This window comes from Cryptococcus depauperatus, chromosome 5 (genome assembly GCF_001720195.1).
Source record: "Cryptococcus depauperatus CBS 7841 chromosome 5, complete sequence".
Lineage (NCBI taxonomy): Eukaryota > Fungi > Basidiomycota > Tremellomycetes > Tremellales > Cryptococcaceae > Cryptococcus > Cryptococcus depauperatus.
In genome coordinates, this window is record NC_089472.1 from 979,910 (window position 1) to 1,001,904 (window position 21,995).

The following is a 21,995-nucleotide window of genomic DNA, read 5'->3' on the forward strand; positions in this document are numbered from 1 at the left end:
ACGTTAAAATACATTCTCTTTTACTCTTAACACTGCCTTTCCAACTTTCTAGAGATAGAAAACTAGTTCACTGTTTCGCGTCAGGTCTTCAAAGCACATGGCTTCCTTCCTTTGTTCCAGCATCGCCTTGGTCGTGACGCTGAAGACTTTTTTGGGATCTGGCCTTTAAACAAATGTAAATAATGGCAGGTGAAACAAAAAAGTCGATAACTTCTTCTCATCACCTTTCATCAACATGCGCTGGCCAATTTTTATCCCACTTCTACTGCCTCTCGCGACGGCATATCCATGGGTACTCCGTCAGCAACATGCTACGGATACTGGGTCATCAACTGCATCCGTTTTAACAGCTCTGCCCACGGCTGATTCTAGGAAATGTAAAAGCAGTCGCGCCGAGCCCGAAGCGCCAGTGGCAACAATCTATCCAGACACTGCCCAAGGCAAGCCCATCGAAATCAGTGGTGTTCGACAAGCGTCTCTCAACCAAGATGTTTATCTCGGCATTCCGTATGCCCAGCCACGTGAGTTTTGATTCTCAGGCATATGGATCGTCAAACTGACATGGATTGATAATCGCTAGCGGTTGGAGACAAGCGTTTCAGACATCCAGAGTCATATACGTATAAAACCAACACTTTCCGCGCACAAACTGTTCCACCTGGGTGTCCACAGAGAAGTGAAGATACACCTAATCAGGTCACATCTGAGGATTGTCTTCAACTCAATGTCTTTACACCTCAGGGCGCAAGTGCTACCCATACCCAATTGCCGGTCATGGTCTGGATGTAAGTTGTCGGTGGTCGCTTGCGGACTCTTGGCTGATAGCAGGTTAGACATGGCGGCGGGTTTACCTATGGAGCCGCGTCTATCTATAACGGCTCAGGCATTCTTGATCATGGCTCGAAAACTGCGAGTATATGCTTATGCTTGATGGAATGATATGTTGATGCTCCAACTAGAACAGACCGGTTGTTTATGTTGCCTTGAACTACCGCCTTGGAGCGCTTGGCTGGGGGCAAGTACATCCATTGTTCTCGAAGAATTCCGCTTACCGTCGTCAAGATTTGGGTCCGGCTTTGCCGAGAACAATGCTGCCAACCTCGGTCTTCGAGACATCAAGAAAGCGCTCTCTTGGGTGAAGGAGAATATCCGAGCATTTGGAGGTAACCCAGACTCGGTTACTGTCTTTGGAGAGTCTGCTGGTTCCATCGCCATCTCTCTGTTGTTTTTGGATCCCAACATTGATCTATTCAAATCTGCTGTACGATATTGCCCGTTTGATCTCGGTCAAGCGCTGATAGAATGTAGATCATGGAAAGTGGTGCTCAATCTACTATTCCAACGGGGCCTGCTGGTTCTACAAGGGAGGATGGTTACCAAGCCCTCTTAACTGCATCCGATTGCGCAAATCCAACCAAACACACAACACCTTTTGAGTGCTTGAGGGAATTGCCTGTTGATGAATTATTTGCAGCACAATTAGATGTAATAGACGGGATCTGGTTTGAGGCCTCGTAAGTAACCCCTTGATCGTGTCAGTTATATCACTCATGATATCACTTTGAAGATCCATTTATGGCGAGTTTGATCTCTAAAGCTGGCAGGTTCAAGACTAACTGTTCCATTGCAGGACCTGCTATTGATGGCGATCTCATTCCCGACTCTCCTCATAAGCTTCTTTCAGAAGGAAAGTTTGCCAACAAGCCTTTTATAATTGGTACCAACAAAGACGAGTACGTTGTATAAGAATACTCTATACAATTGTCATTGACTTTTATACGCAGGGGTACAGACTTTGTGCCTACCAACCTCACCGATGAAGAGTCTGCTGTGAAATACCTTGCGCTGCACGAATCTGTTCCTTTGAGCCATGAGATACAGACACAGTTGTTTTCTTTGTATCCCAATGATACTGTCTCCGGCTCGTATGTTCTGTTTCCAAAAAAATTCAAAAATTTAAAAACTCATGCTACATATAGTCCTTACGACACTGGCAAAGAAACTTTTGGCCTTAGTCCTACCTACAAACAGGTGTCTTCAATTATTGGTGATGCTCAGTTCGAAGCGCCTAGGCGATACTTCATCCGGCAAGCCAACCAATTTGGAAATAAGAAAACTTGGACCTATCATTTCGAGCAGCCTACCCCTGATTCCGCCCCAGAGTTGGGAGGTGAGTGTCTGATCTTTTTCTCAATATTTCACAAAGAGTTACATCTGACAATGTATATGGTTGGGTATAGTTTATCATTTCATTGAAGTGCCGTATGTGTTTAACATTGGGGGACCATCGCCCGACCATCCCTTGTTCCAGTCCGACTATACAGAAGCAGACGCTAAACTCTCCAACTCTGTCATGGATTACTGGTACGTTTCTCAATCTGTTGACATTCCCAGACAGCCGATTAAAACAAAACTCAGGATCAACTTTGCCTACTATGGTGATCCCAACGGTAACAGTGCCGACACCATGAATAAAGCTTACTGGAAGCCGCAAGCGACCGCGGAAAACAAAAACATATTGAGGCTCAAAGCAGACGACATCAGTATCTTCCAAGATGATTTTAGGGAGAAACAGGTTAACTTTATCATTGACCACGCTAAAGAATTCAATGCCTAGAGAGGCCTGGCACTGTAATGGGCTAATTATGGTAAACAAAGGCTAGAGAAAATTTAGAATCTTGTACCATAAAGTAATCTTGAATTACTGAGTGATCTATCAACAATTTAGTCTGTAATATAAATGTTTGGAGCGTGGACATTATTTGAAGTCAATTTGTATAACCAAGGACATTGTACAATAACAATCATGTCGCATCATACAGTTAACTAATAATGACAAAACATTGGTGCTGTAACAAATTGAGCCTACAGGATTCGTCTAACGAGATAGGTATATGTGTCTTTGTAAACGTGAAAAAATCCGTCAAAGTTAAATTTTTTGAGAAAAAAAGAGTATAATGACAACGGATGTGGAATAATCTCGTGTATTATATGATATGAACTGCCCAACAGATAAAGAGAGAAAAAAGAAAAAAACTAGTCATCCTTAAAATCATCGTCACTTGAAGTCTCAGACATTAAGCCAATTCTAGAAATGGCGCCAGGTGAGGCCTTTTGGTAAATGCCAAGGTTGATGTGTTGTGTCATATGGTCAGTGTCAGTACAATAACCGCTTGCAGTCTCTCCTTTGGTTTTTTTGTCTTCCTGCTCTTCGTCCTTTGTCATATCGCACAAGACCGACGCAGAGGCGCTCCTTGGAAGCTTTCCAACAAATTGGTCCAACAAAGCATTGCCATAATCTCTGTCGACTTGATCGTATCGATGGACCTCCCAGTACTTTTGCCATCGCATAGTATCCCTGTTTTTACCATCTCTTTTCACGACCTTTTCTCGTTTGTACATGGCATAAAGCCAGCACAATTTGTCAGGCTTGTTGTTTGCTATGCATTGAGCAACATAGGTTTCAACATGGCTGTCTCGGCCAATCTAATGTCGATTAGGCAATGCAATGCTGTTAGAAAAGTAGACCTACGCAGTACGAGCACAAGAAATGGCCCTGCCTTCCAATCCTCTTGATGCTCACTCTTGTCTCACATGGATGAGGCTCTACACCTAGATCAATCTCTGATGCCTTGGGTCCATGCAAGACCGGGCAAGAGCAAGTTGTAGAGGTCACTTGTGGGGTACCCCAATTTTTCCTTCTTCGAGGCAAATCAGACTTTCCTTCTTCGTTAGTAAATTCCGACTCTTCTCTGTAGTGTCCTGCAAACAGAATGGCAGATTGTTCTTCATTTAGTTTCCCAAATATTTCATATTTGTTTTCTCGTTCTTGCTCAGCATCGCTGTCTTCGGCTAGAGGGGAAGCCATAAACTTTCTACCGAGGACGCTGGTGTCTATACTATCTTTATTTTGAATAGGTGATTCAGCCAGAGGCGGCACAACAAAGCTAAACGGATTTGCAAAAGGAGGATTTTGCGCAAAAGGATAAGACATTCGACGATCAGCTGAAGCGGAGAAAGGGCGCTGCTGATCGTAGATTGATCCAAAAGGCGTATAGGTTGGGAGAGTTGAAGGCCTTCTTATGTCGTGCAACGTATTGTTCATATGACGAAGGTGATTGACGTTTTGGTATTGTGAGCCACTTGATGGAGAACTTGGTGCCACAAGCGGCAGCGATTCAATGTATTGGACAAACGCAGATGGGTTAGAATAAACATTTTGATTAAAAGTCGGACATGTGGAAGGACGATCGTAAACCTGCGAACTAAACACACTCCTGGGCTGATACATCAAGTCACACGGGGGTGAAGAAGCGTTGAGATTTGCGTCTCGATCATTCGTTAGTGAAAAGCCGACATGGCTGCTATTAGCGGTACTAGGAGGTAGACTGCTTGCGGTATCCGAATGAAAGCTGCTCGACGTGGCGAGCGAAAAGTCACTTGGGGTGTTGAGGCATGTGCCGCTGATTGTGACAGGACGAGCAGAGTTGAGCACGCTGGGGTAAAAGCTGAGGGCGGATGCGTCTGAAAATCTGCGTTGAAACTGCAAGTCTGATCTGAGAAATGTCGAATTCAAGCCTGATTTAGAGGTTTCCTTGTCAGTTGAAAAGTTTGCGAAAAAAGCTGGTCCAAGCGAATGAACAGAAGCATGCTCAGTGGTGCTGGAATGGTCCAGAGTCTGATTTACGTTCAAATGGTCATGGTCCGCAGGCTCGGACAAGAGTCCGTCGCGCATCGTGGCAACCGAGTGTCTGCGTCCAAACACCGTGCCCGGCTCAGGATTACTATACCCATACGGCCAGCTATTTCTTCTCTCAGAACCATCGTTAGTGCCTGGCGCTGCATCAACATCTTCCGTCTTGACGTGGCAAGACGCCAATAACTCGGGCTCTGCATCGTTTGCCACTGCCCTGCTCCGCTTTGACGGCTGCAGGTTGACTCTTGACGGCATGGCCATAGATCGTTTCAACTGCGCCGGTTCATGGCCCGCCGCACCACCAGGGACAATCGACCCCTGCCAAAACAACGGCAGCGCTCTTGTCAGCGCATTCTGGCCTGGGTATCGCATCAAGGCATCTCCCTGGCACACCGTCGGATCCACATAGCCGTACGCTGCCTCAACCTGAGTCGCACTGTCCATTGCCGTCAGCGCTGCCTCGCCATATCCTAGTCCACGTACGGGTACTGGCCATCCTGCCGCTCTTGCTTCACCGCCAGCCCACCGCCAGCAGCGCTTGTCACCGTCGCCGCCGCCGTCGTCGTCGCTGCTGCCTCGCTGGGTCGGCCTCTCTTCGGTGGGTTTCTGAGGGAGGGACCGTGCGGTGGCATTTCGAGAAAAGGTGGCTGGGTGGCAAGTTACTAAAAACGGTGCAAAGTTGGGGTGAGAAAAGAAAAAGCGTGTGGATTATAAACAAATACGGAAAAGGCCGTGCGCTGTTTTCCACGGGCGTGGCGATTTCAACAGACGCGTCGGATGACGTGGATGTTGGCTGACGCGACGGGATGAGAGAAGTTCGTATGGAGATCAAGATTTTCTAATGCGATTAGCGTTTCGGAGCGAGATTAGAAACCGCGGCCATTAGAAATTCTCTCATGCATTACCGTGCCCGTCGAAATTTCTAATTGCCAGCAAACGGCGCACTATACACCGTCACAGCGCCTTCTCTACGATAGGTTAGCTGACGTCATCACTTTTGTTTTGTGTTGGGTAGAGACACCAACCGTATCCAGTTGCCCCAGCCAGGATACATGGCTCGTACCCAGAGGACGACTCTGTCGTCTTGTTGGGCGAGCCGGATGATGGGATGGTCGCCGTCGAGGATGTTGAGATGGGACTTGTAGTACTGGCCCGCTACGAAACGGGTTATCGTCGTTTGGCGAGTCGACTTACCATGGACGTTGTGCTGCAGCTCGGTACGTGAGCCTGGTACTTCCTGGCCCTTTCTCAGCAGTGCTACCTCAAACCACGAGTACGAGTGCTCGTATGTCCCTGGAGCAGATCAGCCAGGAAGACCGGGTGGGTCTTACCATAGTATTCAGCAAAGTTGGACCATCCTTGGTCCCGGGAAAAGGTCTCGACGATGACTCTCCTGGCCCAGGTCGGTCCTGAGTGTGTTGAGTGTTGGCCGTTTGTACACCCGATGGGCGAGGATACCATGTACCATAGTTGCCCTTTAGTGTTGTATAGCCCGCCGCCCTGTTCGATGGCTTCTGCAGGTACTTCGTGTTCTTGGCCAGTGTTCCAGTCTGCGTTTTTGGCATAGCCGATGTCTGACGTAGAGAGCACCATCACATCTTTCCTGCTCTCTCTGCGGCATGGTGACCAATATTCTGCCATGTCCAATATACACGTTGCCATTTCCAGAGGTAAGCCTAAATGTCCGAGGTAGGTAATGACCAGGTCGATATCGTCCAGCGTGGGTTGACGGTGGTCATGAGTCAGCAGTATCTCTGGCGCAGGTTGAAACAGGGAAAAAAAGCCTGGTGGATGTGAGCCCAGCGGTGAGGCAGATGGGCATGACGCTGGTCCAGGCGATGGATCGGCTTGAGCATGAGAATGGGCTGATCCCATGGCTTGATGTTGGTATATATATATGAGAATAGAGAGGAGAAAGAGAAATTGAAAATGATGCATGGAGCACACACATGTAATTTCCCCGTTTCAGAATATAAAGATAAGCCGCGATTGAAGATTACAATACAGATTATTTTCAAGATAACAGTTATTTAATTTCAAAATTACTTTTACATTGTTATAATCACTTTTTTTCAATACAATGAACGATAACACAGGTTTATACAATATCTGTAAGTGTATTAACTGTCACAGTCCCATGCTGATCCTCAGCCCAATCTCGCTTTGATTTGGGCACCTATGGTTTGTTCAACTTGCCTTACGATGACATACTCACTGCCAAACTATGTAGGAGGTCGGCTTGCATATTTCTACTCCATCACTTCTCCTCTCACTCTTCTGGCATCTTCTTCGCAGTTGAGCCAAGCCCAGAAAGACGTGGTACATTTCGAGTCTTTGATCAAGGAAAACGGTAGAGCAGGAACCTGGGTCAGCAAGCAACAGAAAGAAGTTTATGACCATGCCAAACAGCGTGAATAGCAAAAGACTCATGATGATCCGTTACTGACACAAGCCAGTCGTTAATTCATCGATACACCCAGACACTGGCAAGCCAGTGCCTCTGCCATTCAGAATGTCGGCTTTTGTCCCTACCAACTTAATTATATGTGCCGGTATGCTCATGCCCAATCCGAGTTTGAAGAGTGTCATCTTTTGGCAGTGGGCAAATCAGACGCTCAACGTCGCTGTCAATTTCAGCAATGCCAACAAGTCTATTGAGATGACCCCTCAGGAAATCGGAACAGCCTACGTTGCGGCTACGTTTACCTCTGTCTTCCTCGCAGTGTCACTTACTCGGCTTGTCCCTCGTCTACGCGTATCGCCAACCACTAGGGAGCTGCTAGGGAAGCTTGTGCCTTTTGCCAGTGTCGCCAGTGCCGGTGTGGTCAAGTGCGTTACCTTTTTCCACTCTACTCGCATCTAACGATCTACCTTAGCATCTCGTGTATACGATGGAAAGAAATGCGTGACGGTGTCGAAGTTTTCAAAGTTTCACATAATCCGGTTGATGGTAGCGACGAAAAACAAATACTCGGCAAAAGCCCCAAGGCAGGACAGATGGCTGTTATGCAGAGCGCTGCAAGCAGGGTCCTTACCAATATGTAAGCATTGCCTTACATGTGACAAATTAATCTGATTCAGGTTGATAGCCCGACGCTCATCATCCCTCCTATGGTCATGACGTTTCTCGAGAAACGTGGCACATTCGCTGGACCTCGAGGTAAAGCGCTCAGCAATGTTACTCAATTGACCCTTATTGGGCTATCCCTTGGACTTTTCCTCCCTCCTGCCATTGCTTATTTCCCCCAGCGGGCTGCCACAACTCCTACCAAATTAGAAAGTCGATTTAGACAGTACGAGGACCCGATCTATTTCAACAAGGGTCTTTGAAATGGTGTGTTTGAAAGAAACGATATGTAATTTCCGAGAATTAATATACATATATACATGATTGACTTGTACTAGAGAATTATAACGTAAAGAGTAACGAAACGTAGATCGTACATGTATAGATGCAATGCTGACAGCGCCATCATAGGAATGTCTAGCTTTGTTAGCAATGGTCGTAACCAAGGACAACAAAGTTGAAATTCCTTGTTTTCGGTGGGCTCTAGAATTCACAAATGCCTAAAAATAGTAAATACAAATCATGGTAGTTTTACTTTTATCTGGCAACATGACTGATGGTCTTCTACCCATCTGGTGTCAATGCTTTGCCTTTCTAGATATTCTCTTTTATTTAAAGAAACCCCTCAACCAGCGAGAAAATCACTCGTTTATCCAACTGCTCCTGGCTTTGTTACATAGAAATGGCCGCATCTTGTCTGACCTTTTCATTAAGATTTCAATGGTGTTCACACCGTCAATATTCTTAGCTGCATCGTTTGGCGAAGAGTCTGGTTTGTATAGCAACGTTGACTTCAAATAGCAAGATGATTTGTAGAATGCAAATGGACACCAATCATTCAAAATGAGAGGGAAGTTGATACGTCTTAAGCTACTATCCTTATGGCCTTGGTAGTGTTATCAAACAAGATCATTGAACTTCTAGTATGGTTCTCCCTGTTCAACTGTTGCTGGACAGAGACTGAGAATGTTGGTATCTTTTCGCAAGGTCAAAGATTATTGACTTAAAACCATATGTCATTGCAACGTGTTTTATTGAATAACGTCTGCTTGAAACCAGTAGCGAAGGCGAAATCAGTGGGAAATTCAATTCTACATTAAGATACTGCGGTTGCCCAAAGACGTTAATGTTGATCTTCTCACATCTCTAACCTGCTTCTAGCCAATCATCTCCTTTATCAATGAACGAGAGATCATTACGAAGCTGTCAGGATCATGGCAGGGAAAGGTCAGTCGAGCTCAGGATAATATGTGTAGCCCGTAAATGGATACAGTTAAATCAAGCTGGACCTGGCCGAGATGAGCAAAACCCGAGAAGATATAAGGAAGGACCTGCTGTTGGTATTTCCACCAGATAATCATTGTTGACAGCTATTTTCGTCCATTCCAGCGTCACATATCTTAACGAAACTATCACTCGTCCCAGGACCTTCAGTTCAAAGCCCCAAAAACTAATCCAGAATCCTGACAACGATACACTATGTATCTGCCAACAATAGTTAGTTGATATTCACTTAAAGAGGTCACTAGTCTGGCTTTCAAAGCATTGGAAACATAAGCTCCCTCATAGCGATCACATTTACCGTTGTTTGCTATGACTGCTCATCCAGCCCAACCACATTATAGGAAAGACACTCTCCCTTCGTTGTGTGCCCATGCATACCATATACAAACAGGTATTCAACGTCTCTTCCACAAATGAACAACTTGAAGTGACCAGCAGCGTCTCGAGGATCTTCTATTCTCACAAAATTAATTGGTAACAGGTGGCACTTTTAAAAAAAATTCAAAGTTATTTCCATATGATAAGTGGAGGCATCTTGGAGCCCCACAGAAAGATACCCGAACTGATAAAACTTCGGCTAACTAGATTGGCTGTTTTTACTGATATAGATTAACCAGCGGAAGCAAATTTATTTCTACCAGTAAACATCGAAAAAGTAAATGTATATCTACTGAGAAAGAAAGGGAAAAGATGGAAATACTTTGTTTGTGTTTACGACATTGAATGTTGTTTGATTTACTAATATGATATTAAGCAACTACAGGGCATATTTATGGCTGGTCAGCAGTAAAGTTGGTTGTATTGGCAAGACTGCAATCTGTTTGATATAGTTTTCATTTTCTGACCCAGGGATTTGATCTGGTTTTCCCATGCCCATAGTGTCCGCTTGAATATGATCCAAAAGTTACAGGGATTCCGAATGAGCTGAGAGTTTTTCATATACTTGATCTTTGATAGCTGGAGAAGATTAACAAGCATTTCAAATGTGAAGAGGCGCTCAACAATCAGTTCCATGTCTGTCAGAATCGCAATATCTGACGGAACGCAAGAATAGAAGATGGACTCTGCATTCCGAAATCAAGTGCAGGCACTTTGCTAGTATGACAGTTTATGTAGTAAACCATGTACGTTTCCGTCGTAGAGATTGATGTCTGTTTGAGAATAACGTAAGAAAAGCGTTTTGAAATCATTAGCATCTTGAGTACTATTCAGACAGGTCTATCAGATTTCCATTGGCCTCTGAAATAACAATTAGCCAAATCATTAGTTAGGCTGAATGATAAGCTGATGAAAACCCACAGAGTGATTTGCTGTCTTTTATCCAGTGGTTAAATCATTGGACAGTGATTGCAATAGCAATAGCAGCTGCTCACCAATAATGTCTTGAAACTACAGTTATGTTTGTCTATCAGTAATCGCTTGTCAAAAGATAGAGGCTAATCAGGGGATTAGGTATAAAGTCACCGACTAGAGATAGTTGCTATCAGCAACAAAATAGAGCTGCAGCGCAACAATGAAAGATCAATGATGCAAGATATACAGCTCTGGCAATGGTCTCTTGATTACCTATCACCGTATTCAACTTGGCTTTCAGCAAGTATATTTGTCTCATAAGGGACATTAAGTTTTGACGGCAATGGCGAATGCCGAAGCTGCAAGTATTTCAGATCGTAGTGCTGACAAGAGGCAATTGCAGGACCAAGTCGAAAGATTTGAAATCGCAGCTATGAGAACACCCATTTTCAATATGTGCCGTCCCGCACTCTCAAGAGTGCACACATTAACGATAGCTGCAACTCATTCCATATCCTGTGAATATGAAATGCCATAACCTAGACTACTGTAGTAGCCGTTTTAGCGTCTACAAGCAGACTCTACATCCTACATATACCCCTTTCGACATCTGCCTCGTATTATTTAGGCGGCAGTCTTCTTCTCCTTTACGTAAGCCTTCTGAACAAGGTCTCGTCGAGACCTTTTAGCAAGTTGGATCTGGAATCGGTCAAAATCGGTGGCGTTCTAAACATTGTATCAGTTTTTTGCCCCAAGCTTATCCAACAATGTACCTTTCTGGATTGCCTGGCTGCCAACTTCTTGGCCCATCCACTTTGCTCCCACTTCTCCAAAACACCAGCCTTTTCAACGGCCTTCTTGAGAGGGCCAGAGCTAATAGCTCGGGGAAGAGAGGCGATGGTATAAGGGGTAAGGATGAGATGTCGGTAAGGGAAAGCCTGACGGGGGACAGAGGTGTTGGGGCCGTCGATGAGAGCCTAACGCAGAGAACATTAATAAAGAGCGTTCATTTCACATTAAAACACTAACCCTGTTGTGGTCAATGATCTCAACAATCACGGCGAGCTTGCCAGCAGAGGGTCCCTCGTTGACGAGAACAACTCGGCCAACCTCAACAAAACGCTTGAAAGTGGATTGCTAACCGCAATGTTAGCTTTTGTTTTTTCTAGCTTGCCTTCCATCTGCCCAAGGGTGCTATCGGCCTAACCTCTCCTCCAGCTACCGTCTCTTTCATACTATCCGTTGCCCATTTTGACTCCTCATCGCCAGCCACTTTTTGCTATTCGTCCTGCCTGTATCCATCTATCCTGCCTCTTGATCCATGTAAAACGAGCCTTCAACTCACCACCATCTCGTCCGTGTCCTCAAAAAAATGTAGCGGAAAAAGAAATACTTGAAGGTTGAGAAAGCTCCAATATCGACAAAACCTCGAAACCACAATGCAGGAAACGCTGCGGGATTATCTGGCTCCAGAGAAATCGCCGAAAAGCGTAAAAACAAATGACGGAAGCTTTCAGCTTATTACTAAGTCTGGCCGTATCGGTGTTATGATATATTCGTCTTAGCGCCGATACATTCGTCTAATATCCATGTTTTCACCTTATCTAATGCACATCAAGTCTCAGTCTTCTTTCAACATTTCTTCAAATCATAACAAAATCTTGGAGGGTATGTCGCATACAATTCGCGATGCGGTGTCCCTATTTGACACTCTACCTGCATAGCGTTCCGTCCTCGACTGTTACGACTCTCCACACGTGCTGTCCTACCTCATCTACCGTTCAGCCAAGAGTGGTAACAGCCGAGGTATCAGCGTGACACCTATTCGATCTGTTTATTGTCTTCTCTGCCTATTTGTATATAGGACTGTTGATAAATTATGAGATCTTCTTCGAGGATCCGAAAACATACGTTATCCGCCTCTACCATTTATCAATATCTACTACTTTGCATTCAAACTACTCTTAGCCGAAACATCTACCGTCCAGAGTTCCTACTGCTCCTTCTACCTATTTCACCTCTCTCAGATGCGGCAGTATTGCGTCCTGTTCGCCCACCCCGTTTGACTTCCGCTTAAGCTCGTCGGGTTATAACATCGACCCTATCCGTTCGCAAAAGGGACACTTGTGCAGTCAACGAGAAAGAATCTTCAGAATGCAAATGCAGACAGTTATACCATGTCGCGAACATCTTCTTCTTCATCGTCATCATCTCCTGACAATACTGAATAGCCTGAAAGCACGTTGAAGAACAGATTGCAAGCTTATCCTACAACAACTATCCACTGTCACCTTTATCAGCATAGCTCCCATGTTATGTAATACTCCCATCATCAACCTTGGCATCTACCTACCCAGACTGTAAGTGCCTCAGCGTTGTACACTGCGACTGGTAAAGACCGTTGATAACTCCGTCAACAAAGAACAGTGAAGGACGAGGATGTATATAGATCAACCGTAGAATACTTTTTACCTTGGATACTTTAATTCTATGCATACAACCAGTGCTAGTGCTGCTGTATCAAGAACTTTATCGATATATACTAAGGCAATTCATTTCTAAAGGCGAGTTGAACACTGTTCAACTCGTAATAATGAAACCTCCAATTGAACACAGTCAAAAATTGCTACCGTGATTACGTACGATGTTCAGTACGTGAAATTAATGCAACCAAGTATTTATTAACAACTCAGTAAGGCACTACTGTACCTATACCGACGCTCCAGCGGCTTTATACAATGTGGCACACGTGTTTTCCTTGAACTACCTAGAGGGGCAGGTGGAGGCTTCTTAACCCTGAACTTACTCAGCAGATGAGTCCCAAATATTCCCGACTGAATTTGGATTTCTTTTTCTCCTGACATTCTTCATCTTATCAGATACCTTTGGCCATCTTGAATTGATAAGATAAACAAACAATAATCAGTCAAGACAAGAAAGATTCTGGAGACGGCCGCCATTAGGAGAGACGGGTAGAATAAGTCTTTTACTTCTTTTCAGACATCCCTTGATTTCTACATCCTTTCACTTTTCGCTGCCAATACATCTCAGCAACAGCCATGTTTCCTGAGCTCCCGGAACATCTTCAGACTCTTAATTCCATCACTGGCATATCCCCGCCTTCGACCATGAATGCGGAAGAGGAAGAGGCCTTCTGGGGTTTTCTTCATGCGGACGAGCTTTTCAGAAACTTTGGATCGGCCCCATCGCCAGATGAGCATTTGCGAGGAAAGGAGAAGCAAATAGTTCAGCCAGCGCAGTCAGATCCCGTCCTCACGTCAATGGCCGGTACGCCAGCGTCCAACGCTGGCAATGAGGGCAAACCCGTCACAATCGAGTCATTCCTTGCGGCGTACATGGGTCAGCAGCCCACAACCAACCACCACACCTCTGCTCAAACCATATCCGACTACCTGATGCCACTTCCTATCCCTTATGTTGCGTCTTCTGCTCGGAGCGGTGCACCAACACCTATGGGATCTTCAACTCTAGATGCGTCGTCCACCAGTGCTAGCAAGTTTGAAGAATCAGCAGGAGATGATAAGCCATCAGGTGCAAAAAAGCTCAAACAGATAGGTGCCAACCATATTGAAATTGAGGAAGAGTCAGTCTTAGCTATTTTGGTTATCACGGATTGCTAATACTGAATAGCAAGCGACGACGAAACACCGAGGCTTCGGCCCGATTTCGAGCCAAAAAGAAGGAACGTGAACAAGCATTGGAACGTCGAGCCAGTATGCCATTTCGTCTTGATATTTTGTGAGAGGCTAATATTTGCTGGCAGAGGAGCTTGAAGCCCAGGTCGCTCAACTCACAACAGAAAATTCTTCGCTTGAGAATGAAAACCGTCTTCTCAAGACTATAGTCCTCAACAGCTCCAAATCAGTTCTTTCTAGTGCAACTGTTGACCGTGGTGTGCACGAATCTTTACAAGCGGTGCTCATGGCCTCACGCAAGAGAAAAAGAGAAGAATAGAGCTTGAGACGCTATACATCTCAGGTTATCGAGATGTGCGAATTTATGTCGAATTTTGTGATTGTTTTGCAGAGGTATTAGAGTCTCTTCAATCTTTAGTGTACTTTTAACAGTGTTTACGAGTATCTATTTATTGATTCAATTTGTGCAATAGGCAATATTTATTGAATCAATACTTTGTCTTTTTGCTATTGTTCATTTTCTTGACTATTTCTTTCAAGACGTTTCTGGAGTGGAGGGAGGAGCAGGATGATGTTGAGTGCTATAGCTTTTCATAGGCAATGATGTGTGATGAACATGAAAATGGTCTTTATTAGAAACCGTTCGACACCAGTTTTGAAGATAGAATGCTATACAATTAGACAAGAATTATAAAAAGTCTCACGTCAAGAAAAGTCATTTATTGACAATCGTGGTATGTGACGATGGCACACTGAATAAGCCAAACTTGACTTGTCGGAATGCATCTCACATGAAGATTCGTATCATACAATTTTAATTAAGTAACTAATTGTTAAAAGGTGAGAGAAGGACTAGAGTTTTCTGGTTTACGAACAGTAAATATTGTGAAACAAGGAGCACAAGTGTGTAAGACAGAAGAGGGAAAAGGTCAATGGGTATACAGAAATTAGTCAATCGATCAAAGGAAAAACAAATGTGAAAGACGAAGCACTCGTCCTGTGTCTCAAATCCACCCATGATTCTAATCAATTAAATTGCCTCGCCTAAGCCCTTTCCTGTTCTCACTCGCCCTTCCCCCTTGTTGGACTAGAAATGACCTCCGCAAGTCTTTCCAATTGTCCGTCCCCTTGCGCATCTTTGCCTCCAACAACATCCCTGATCAAGTGCATCGTATTCTCCAAGCTTCTTCTCCTCGTACTAGGTGACGTCTTAGTGGTACCCAAAGAAGTGCGTCTGCCGTGTCCAGGACGCCATTGTTGCATGGCAGGCCCCGTGGGAGAACCAGGAGAACCAGGAGAACCGATTGAAGAGCCGGACACTTTTCCTAAACCTGTAGGAGTGCCAGGGGTAACGGTAGGCGGGTCGAGAATAACATCACGAGGAAGTTCGTCTGGCGTGGTGGGCATTAGAGGGGAAACAGACGGAGAAGCAGGTTTGTCCTCATCGGGCTATTCACTTGTTAATTCTTGTATTGATGGTGAAAACACATGTCACTTACATCAATGATGTCTGGAGGTAACCTTTCGTTTTCAATATCACTCTTTCTTGCATCTTCAAATCCTTGAATAGCTTCCTTAATGCCTTCGGAACCACTAGCCAGCATTCCAGCGGGCAAGGCATTTGACCCCGAGATACTCTTAAGTTCTGATACTCTCTCTGATTCTTCACGCAAAAGCGCAAACACTCTAGACATTCGACCCACAGCAAGAATCTTGTTTTTGATGATTTGTCGACGCTCAGCAGCTGATTCAGCGCTTTCAGACGTCTCAGAAGGCAAGGAAAAGTCTTCGTCTTCTTCTTCAAGTTCTTCCTTGGTGCAACAGTTAAGAATAGCGATAAGCATATCAGTGATTTTTTCGCCAACAAACGGAAGAGACCATGTAAAGACATCCATAAAGTTGGGAAGCCAATACGGATGAGGTGTGCAATTGAATTGTCGAATACTATAAAGGATTAGTTTGTTTGGTGAAATGAATGACTTGGTGTCTTACTTCATAACATTGGATTCATATTTCAATACAGCAGCTTTGTTTGAATAGACGTCGAGATAGTTTGGAGCCGAGAAGATGGTCATTACACTTGGGAAGCCTGTTGTTTTCGTTTTTCTGTACATTCGATAACTAAAACCCAGTCAGCATCATGAGAAATGCATAGTTCAATGGCATACCCCGCATCCTGTGCTTCATGCGCTCGAATTATGGATAATAGATTGTTTCTTTCCAAAAATTGACAAGCAGCATTATAGGTAAAAAAATAGGAGCATCCTCGGACGTGATTGTGCACAAAGTTTTCGTTGGTTTTCTCGGAGCCAAAATCTTCTAGTGGATCTGCCCAAAGAATGTCGCACATAAGTCCAGAAGTGGGAGGTTCTCGGAAACGGTTGATCTATCACATATGAGCCTAAAATCAAATTAGAAAAAGCACCCACCGATCGTAGATCTTCAAGAGTATGCAACTCGGGGGAAAGTCCGCCGTGAATGCACAAGAATTGTTTGTTCATGATTGCGGCTAAAGGCAAATTGCAAAAGCTTTCCATACAGGCATTGTAAACTGTCTCAGAATATTTGTGCTTGCACTCGAGCTTGAAGGTGAAGTAATCGGTAAGATGTCGGCATTCATGATTGCCACGAAGCAGGAAAAGAGTGTCCGGGTACCACATTTTCAATGACCACAGGTATAGAACACACTAAAAATGAACGCGTCAGATCTGCTGAAGAAGAGTTTAGAAAAAAGCATACCTCGATTGAGAAATATCCTCGATCAACATAATCTCCCAAGAAAAGGTAACGTGTATCTGCAGGGTTGCCCCCTACTTCGAAGAGCTTCATCAGATCATACTAACGCGATGTTAGCATAAATAGTCAATCGCATCAAGATTTGGCTCACATATTGACCGTGTATATCACCGCAGACTACAAGTGAATGAGAACATTCTATATAATACACGTTAAGGCAGAACTCACCAGTGATGGGCGCATCAACTTCTAACAAGTTAGGTTCTGATCGTAAGAGCTCGCCGCCCCTAAAAAGCGTGTCAGATTCTCTCTTTTACTGTTCTCCTAGTAGTTGATGGACAGACTTGTCAAGAATATACAACGCTTGTTCTTCAGTCAGACGACCTTCTCTATAAAAATGGTTCTTGAGAAATGCGATATCGGGTTTAGCTTTGTCCGTTTTGGACCAAAATTGATCGTCTGACGGGGTGTACATTGCTGGAGCTTGGACCTATGATACAAGTCGCTCGTCAGCAGCCGCTCACACCAAAGTCTCAAGACGTATGGGCTCTATCAAATCTTTTGGACAAGGTTTATCTTGGAGCAAGGACAACTGGCACGCTCTGGGGATACACACAGATACTTGAGCTCCCAAACATCGACCTCTCAGCTACACATGCCTCTTCTGTCCTTCCTGGAAACGTCTTGAGGTCACTCACATCCTTGACAACCCTCTCCGTGGTGCTGACTATTTCGCCATTCTCCAGCTGGTGCTGTGTAAAGTCAATCTCTGGTATAATTAGATTAGAGCGGTTTGTAACGGCATTGATGGCATTCTGTGTTTGCGTCGAATGGGCTGCCATTATTGCCTCTTGAATTGATTGGAAAAAGTAAGAAGAAATGCAATTGAAATGGGAATAGAATTGGCTGTAATACGACCATTCCATCGCCACCTCCACCTTGCACTCACCTGCCACATCTCTAATTCCCGACTTTTCCGACATACCATTCAACTCTTATTTGTACTTTCTAATGAATTAATGAATTACGTTCATGATTCGTTACAATGCCCACAGTAGAAGATTATTTTGATGACGAGACAGATTTTCCGCTTCCATCCTCGTCCAAAACTGCTCTTCCACACACTGGCATACGAGGTGCACTTATTGAAGAAATCACAGATGAAAATGACTTTGACTTGGAGAAGCTAGTAGAACAAGGACGGGGTATTTTTGGCGAGGATGCTAGAGCGCCACCAGCAACCTCTGGAAGTGCGCTTGACAAGGGAAAATTGGCCATGAAAGATGAAGAGATGAGGCCAAACGGAAGTGGACCTCAGGTCAATTCTGACACACCCATGGGAGGTTTTATGGGCGACATGATGAAGCTACAGGCTGTGGAAGAGGAAAGACTTGAGAGGCTCAGAAAACAGTTTGGCAACGCTACCTTTTCTGGTGATCCCGGCATTTGCAAAGAGTGATTATCTCATATTGTCTGTTGCTTTTTACGTTTATTGATACCATAAGTTAGGTGGAACTCTGTCTATCCGCTTTACTTTGACGCCAAAGTCTCCATCAATGCTGGCCGTCGTGTGCCTCGGGCATTGTCTGTCTGGTGGCCTCTTGCTAGTCATATTGCACAGGCATGCAAGGCTTTGGACCTGCCAGTCGTTTTAGAGGCGGATAGATATCACCCTGCAAATTGGGAGAATCCGGGCAGATCAAAGGTTCAAATCATCAAGGATGGCAAATACGTCAACCCTGTTATCAGAAATAGTAAGTTTGTCAATATTGATCTGTTGTTGCATCCTTAAAGAATCACAGGAACTCAACTTTACAAGCACCTTGCCGACCAAATTCGTCAACAAAACCCATCAATCGCCTTTGACCCTCATGCCATACCTCTCCAAAGACATAAACCTAATGCTGTAGCCACTTCCAAGACCAAAAATTCCAAGTCTTTGTCTAAAAACTTGAAAACAAAAGGCAAAGTTACTCATCATTTTATCAATTTACCTACCCGCCCTCCTCTACCCCCTCAACCCATTCCCGCTCTTGATGATAGACTTCCATTACATTCTCCTGCAGTATCTGCCGGCGTGGCTGTCGCAGCGATCAAAAGAGAAAAAGAGACTGAGAAAGAGAGAAAAAAGGGAGTTATCGAGGGTGGAAAAGCTACCAGCGGGAAAGCGCCAAAGATGAAGAGAATGGTTGTACGAGGTAAGAGATGAAAATGGATGCAAAAGCCATACACAGACACAATATCTACCAAGCAGATGCACTTCATTGCTTTTGTCTGTATAACTTAACAATGTCTTTAGAAAGGACCAGTGTATGTCATTTCACAGTTTCAAACGCAACTTTTACATGAATTAGATTCACTCAATTATTACGCCTTGCTAAGCAAATGCCTGGGCCCAGCCAGTACTCCAGCTCTCGCTCTACGAGTCATGATTTGAGACTTAAGGCGAGAAAACAGTAAAATTAGCAACCACGAGTAATTCTCAAACTGGTCCTTCGATACAAACAATATACCTATATCATACATTGTATCAGCCAACAAATTCAGATTTGCGGATCGTCTGGGATGGCGACTGAAGAGCAGAGACGTACCTTGGCACAATACAGCCTTGATTATCTGAGCACCTAAACCTTGATAAACTCCCAAAATCCCTTTTTCCTTGTACACGGCTTTCAATAGAGGGATTGCAGCTTTGTGATGAAGTGCAGGGGAATGGGAATGCTTGTGATGATGGCCAAAATCACAACCATCCTTGTGTTGAAACGAATTTTGATTCTCGGAATGTTCCACAATCACAGTAGAGCCTTCTGCGGGGGCGGTACTGGCAATGTCAGCATAAGAGGGCACTTCACCTTTTTGAATTTCTTCTGCGAGAGGAGGAGGCGATTCAGTCGGCTTGGCTTGGAGTCTCACCTTGGCCTTACAATCTGATCAGTTACTTTGTTATCTCACGGGCTCCAGAAAGAGCTCATATAGGCGAGAAGACGCAATAGACAAGAAAAAGACGCACAAATATATAAGGATAAGTCACAATAGTCGCAAGAGTTTTACTCCCCATGCCAAGCCAAAACGACTCGGCTACACCTAACTTTTTCCTACCCTCGGCGGACAGCCTCCAAGATTTAAGTCTTTCAAAAGCTCCATAGGTAATAGCTGGGTTGACGGTGAGGACCAAAGAAGGTTTCAATCCGGTCCAAAGACCCGTATAACCTGACTCAGTGATGATTTCGTGTGCAGTCTCAAACAAGGAAGGCGATCTGTCTTTCAGAGATTTCTCGTCTCTTTTGTTAATAGTTGGTAGAGCAGGAGGATCCCAGAGCTGTTGACGGGTTGCAATGACAGAAACTGGTATAGTGAATATCTGCGCGAGAGCACCTGCAAGAGCACCAAGCAAGAGTTCAGTACTGGTTGAGAGCGATGAGTTTTTCAAAGTTGAAGAACGCCGGGACATATACGATTTTCGAAGAAAAGTGTGGAAGAAAAAGTAGGCAAACTCTGAAGGACAAGATGATCTATCTTATTGTTTGTAGGAGCGAAAACGAGATACGTACGCTGAGAAAAGGTGCCAACCATGGTAGCACCAAATCCATGGAATGCTCCTCTAATACCTTCCGTTTGAAAAATTCTCAAAAGCATAGTGAGTACACTCCATCTTTTGAGCCTCTTTCCCAACACTTTCTTGATTCTATCAATCTTCTCTCTTGTTTGCTGTCTCCGCACCTCGCCTTTGTTAATGGACTTTTGCTCTTCTGCTGTTTTTAGACGACGTGCTTCATTGTCTTCATCATCTAACTCTGCACCTTTTAGAGGGTCTTCCATAGCTTGGAGTCGAGTTTTGGCGATATCCAATGGATATACTATTCTAAATAACGTTATATTGGTCATGTCCAGCCTAAACAAGTCAAGAAAGGATTCACGAGTTGGCAAAGACTGATCCTAATGCTCCAGCCAACGCTGAGCCGAAAGGCGTCAGAGGAGGATGCGTCAGGGCCATATTATATCGATTTTTTTTACTTGTCACAATTTATTTGGACTAAAGAAGAATATTAAAGAAAGCAACAATTCAGAAAATTCATAACTTTGCATCATTGTCGGTAATATGACAGTGCATAACCGGTGGACCTTACGTCACGTGACTTTTGTCATAGATATAATTGAAGGCATCTGGTGTGCCACACTGGGTTTTGTTGACAACTATGTGAATAGTATATATATTATTAAAGTTCTTGATACAGCAAATACAGCACTTGTTATGCATGAAATAAAGTATTTAAAGTAAAAGTATTCTATAGTTAATCTATATATATCTATTTCCTTATCCTGGTGTTCTCCTTTGACGGACTTATCTTCGGTCTTCACCAGTGGCAGTGTAAAGTGTTGACGCACTTGCAGTGTGTCAGGATTATAGACAGGAAAAAACCAGGAGAGCAGAGGATATTGTGCGTGGCTTGTCCATAGTATAATTGGATAACTGCCGCAGAAGCAGAGAAGATATAAGGAAGGACTCATCATTCATAGATTCCCAGAGAATGAATCTTGAAAGCTATACCAGCACTGATATATAAATCGTAAGTTGCCGTTTACGAACTCTTGACCATTGCTTGGGAGCCTCACCTTCGTTAAAAGGCACAATGATTCTTTCTTTTCCCTTCTCGATATCCGTCATCTCATCGAACTGCTCTCTTGTAGGATTTTGCAAGCCAATAGTGCTGGATCCATCTGCATCAGAATCAGGTACTGTCACAGAAACTTGACCTTCGCCATCTTGCTCTTTATCAGCTTGCGTGATGATGATGGGCTTCTCAATCGCTTCCTCTCTCATTGCCTCCTCCTGGGCATCTGTAAAAATTGGAGGATGAGCGAATTCAGCCTCGACAGGTTCAAGCATCTTGTTCAATTGCTAGTTGCTGTTGCATTGCAGTAAATTATTTGCTGCAAGTTAGATAATAGATATCTACAAGGTCAGGGAGCGAAAATCAGAGCTGAAGAATGAAGAGTTAAGCAAGTGAGAGAAGTAATCTATCTGGGCATTCCAAAAAATCACTCCCTTTTTATACTTGTTTCGTTGCCTAGTGAGAAAGCTGACAGCTTGCGAGTTGGCTAATATCAAAAGCTGCTTTTCAATGATTTAGCAGCACAAACACAAACAATTTGTCGGCTGCGCGATCTGACGAATTAACGGCCCGTGAAGCGGACGATGAAGATTTGGGCTCGGAGATCTACCCATCTTATCCAGATTTTGGCCTGGCAACTGCTGGCGTCG

The 21,995-nt window shown here is 44.3% G+C and overlaps 10 protein-coding genes across 10 annotated transcripts; 4 read left to right on the forward strand and 6 right to left on the reverse strand.

The window, feature by feature from the left end:
• Positions 1 to 235: 235 nt before the first annotated feature.
• Positions 236 to 2,617, forward strand: L203_104509 (uncharacterized protein; the record flags this gene model as incomplete). The annotated part of the gene is made up of 12 exons (XM_066213891.1): positions 236 to 521; positions 581 to 785; positions 834 to 909; positions 960 to 1,015; positions 1,063 to 1,261; positions 1,309 to 1,514; positions 1,568 to 1,578; positions 1,631 to 1,733; positions 1,785 to 1,925; positions 1,980 to 2,170; positions 2,241 to 2,364; positions 2,419 to 2,617. The coding sequence occupies 12 exons, from the start codon at positions 236 to 238 to the stop codon at positions 2,615 to 2,617; spliced, it is 1,797 nt and encodes a 598-aa protein (XP_066069988.1).
• A 419-nt stretch (positions 2,618 to 3,036) lies between these two features.
• On the reverse strand, positions 3,037 to 5,328 carry L203_104510 (uncharacterized protein; the record flags this gene model as incomplete). Its single annotated transcript, XM_066213892.1, has 3 exons — positions 3,037 to 3,486; positions 3,533 to 5,132; positions 5,180 to 5,328. 3 exons carry the CDS (start codon positions 5,326 to 5,328, stop codon positions 3,037 to 3,039), a joined length of 2,199 nt encoding a protein of 732 aa, XP_066069989.1.
• A 290-nt stretch (positions 5,329 to 5,618) lies between these two features.
• On the reverse strand, positions 5,619 to 6,571 carry L203_104511 (uncharacterized protein; the record flags this gene model as incomplete). Its single annotated transcript, XM_066213893.1, has 3 exons — positions 5,619 to 5,664; positions 5,722 to 5,953; positions 6,028 to 6,571. 3 exons carry the CDS (start codon positions 6,569 to 6,571, stop codon positions 5,619 to 5,621), a joined length of 822 nt encoding a protein of 273 aa, XP_066069990.1.
• A 205-nt stretch (positions 6,572 to 6,776) lies between these two features.
• L203_104512 (uncharacterized protein) lies at positions 6,777 to 8,026 on the forward strand (the record flags this gene model as incomplete). The annotated part of the gene is made up of 6 exons (XM_066213894.1): positions 6,777 to 6,792; positions 6,848 to 6,877; positions 6,927 to 7,106; positions 7,153 to 7,525; positions 7,573 to 7,737; positions 7,786 to 8,026. 6 exons carry the CDS (start codon positions 6,777 to 6,779, stop codon positions 8,024 to 8,026), a joined length of 1,005 nt encoding a protein of 334 aa, XP_066069991.1.
• A 2,938-nt stretch (positions 8,027 to 10,964) lies between these two features.
• L203_104513 (uncharacterized protein) lies at positions 10,965 to 11,574 on the reverse strand (the record flags this gene model as incomplete). The annotated part of the gene is made up of 4 exons (XM_066213895.1): positions 10,965 to 11,066; positions 11,114 to 11,317; positions 11,370 to 11,477; positions 11,548 to 11,574. 4 exons carry the CDS (start codon positions 11,572 to 11,574, stop codon positions 10,965 to 10,967), a joined length of 441 nt encoding a protein of 146 aa, XP_066069992.1.
• A 1,825-nt stretch (positions 11,575 to 13,399) lies between these two features.
• Positions 13,400 to 14,315, forward strand: L203_104514 (uncharacterized protein; the record flags this gene model as incomplete). The annotated part of the gene is made up of 3 exons (XM_066213896.1): positions 13,400 to 13,944; positions 13,992 to 14,074; positions 14,125 to 14,315. 3 exons carry the CDS (start codon positions 13,400 to 13,402, stop codon positions 14,313 to 14,315), a joined length of 819 nt encoding a protein of 272 aa, XP_066069993.1.
• Positions 14,316 to 15,058: 743 nt separating this feature from the next.
• Positions 15,059 to 17,574, reverse strand: L203_104515 (serine/threonine-protein phosphatase 2B catalytic subunit A1; the record flags this gene model as incomplete). Its single annotated transcript, XM_066213897.1, has 10 exons — positions 15,059 to 15,445; positions 15,496 to 15,940; positions 15,989 to 16,117; positions 16,165 to 16,382; positions 16,426 to 16,683; positions 16,736 to 16,834; positions 16,884 to 16,909; positions 16,961 to 17,019; positions 17,077 to 17,222; positions 17,431 to 17,574. The coding sequence occupies 10 exons, from the start codon at positions 17,572 to 17,574 to the stop codon at positions 15,059 to 15,061; spliced, it is 1,911 nt and encodes a 636-aa protein (XP_066069994.1).
• A 203-nt stretch (positions 17,575 to 17,777) lies between these two features.
• Positions 17,778 to 18,941, forward strand: L203_104516 (uncharacterized protein; the record flags this gene model as incomplete). The annotated part of the gene is made up of 3 exons (XM_066213898.1): positions 17,778 to 18,187; positions 18,242 to 18,486; positions 18,535 to 18,941. The coding sequence occupies 3 exons, from the start codon at positions 17,778 to 17,780 to the stop codon at positions 18,939 to 18,941; spliced, it is 1,062 nt and encodes a 353-aa protein (XP_066069995.1).
• Positions 18,942 to 19,099: 158 nt separating this feature from the next.
• Positions 19,100 to 20,726, reverse strand: L203_104517 (uncharacterized protein; the record flags this gene model as incomplete). Its single annotated transcript, XM_066213899.1, has 5 exons — positions 19,100 to 19,245; positions 19,324 to 19,651; positions 19,743 to 20,227; positions 20,284 to 20,594; positions 20,650 to 20,726. 5 exons carry the CDS (start codon positions 20,724 to 20,726, stop codon positions 19,100 to 19,102), a joined length of 1,347 nt encoding a protein of 448 aa, XP_066069996.1.
• A 549-nt stretch (positions 20,727 to 21,275) lies between these two features.
• Positions 21,276 to 21,620, reverse strand: L203_104518 (uncharacterized protein; the record flags this gene model as incomplete). Its single annotated transcript, XM_066213900.1, has 1 exon — positions 21,276 to 21,620. The coding sequence occupies one exon, from the start codon at positions 21,618 to 21,620 to the stop codon at positions 21,276 to 21,278; it is 345 nt and encodes a 114-aa protein (XP_066069997.1).
• Positions 21,621 to 21,995: the final 375 nt, after the last annotated feature.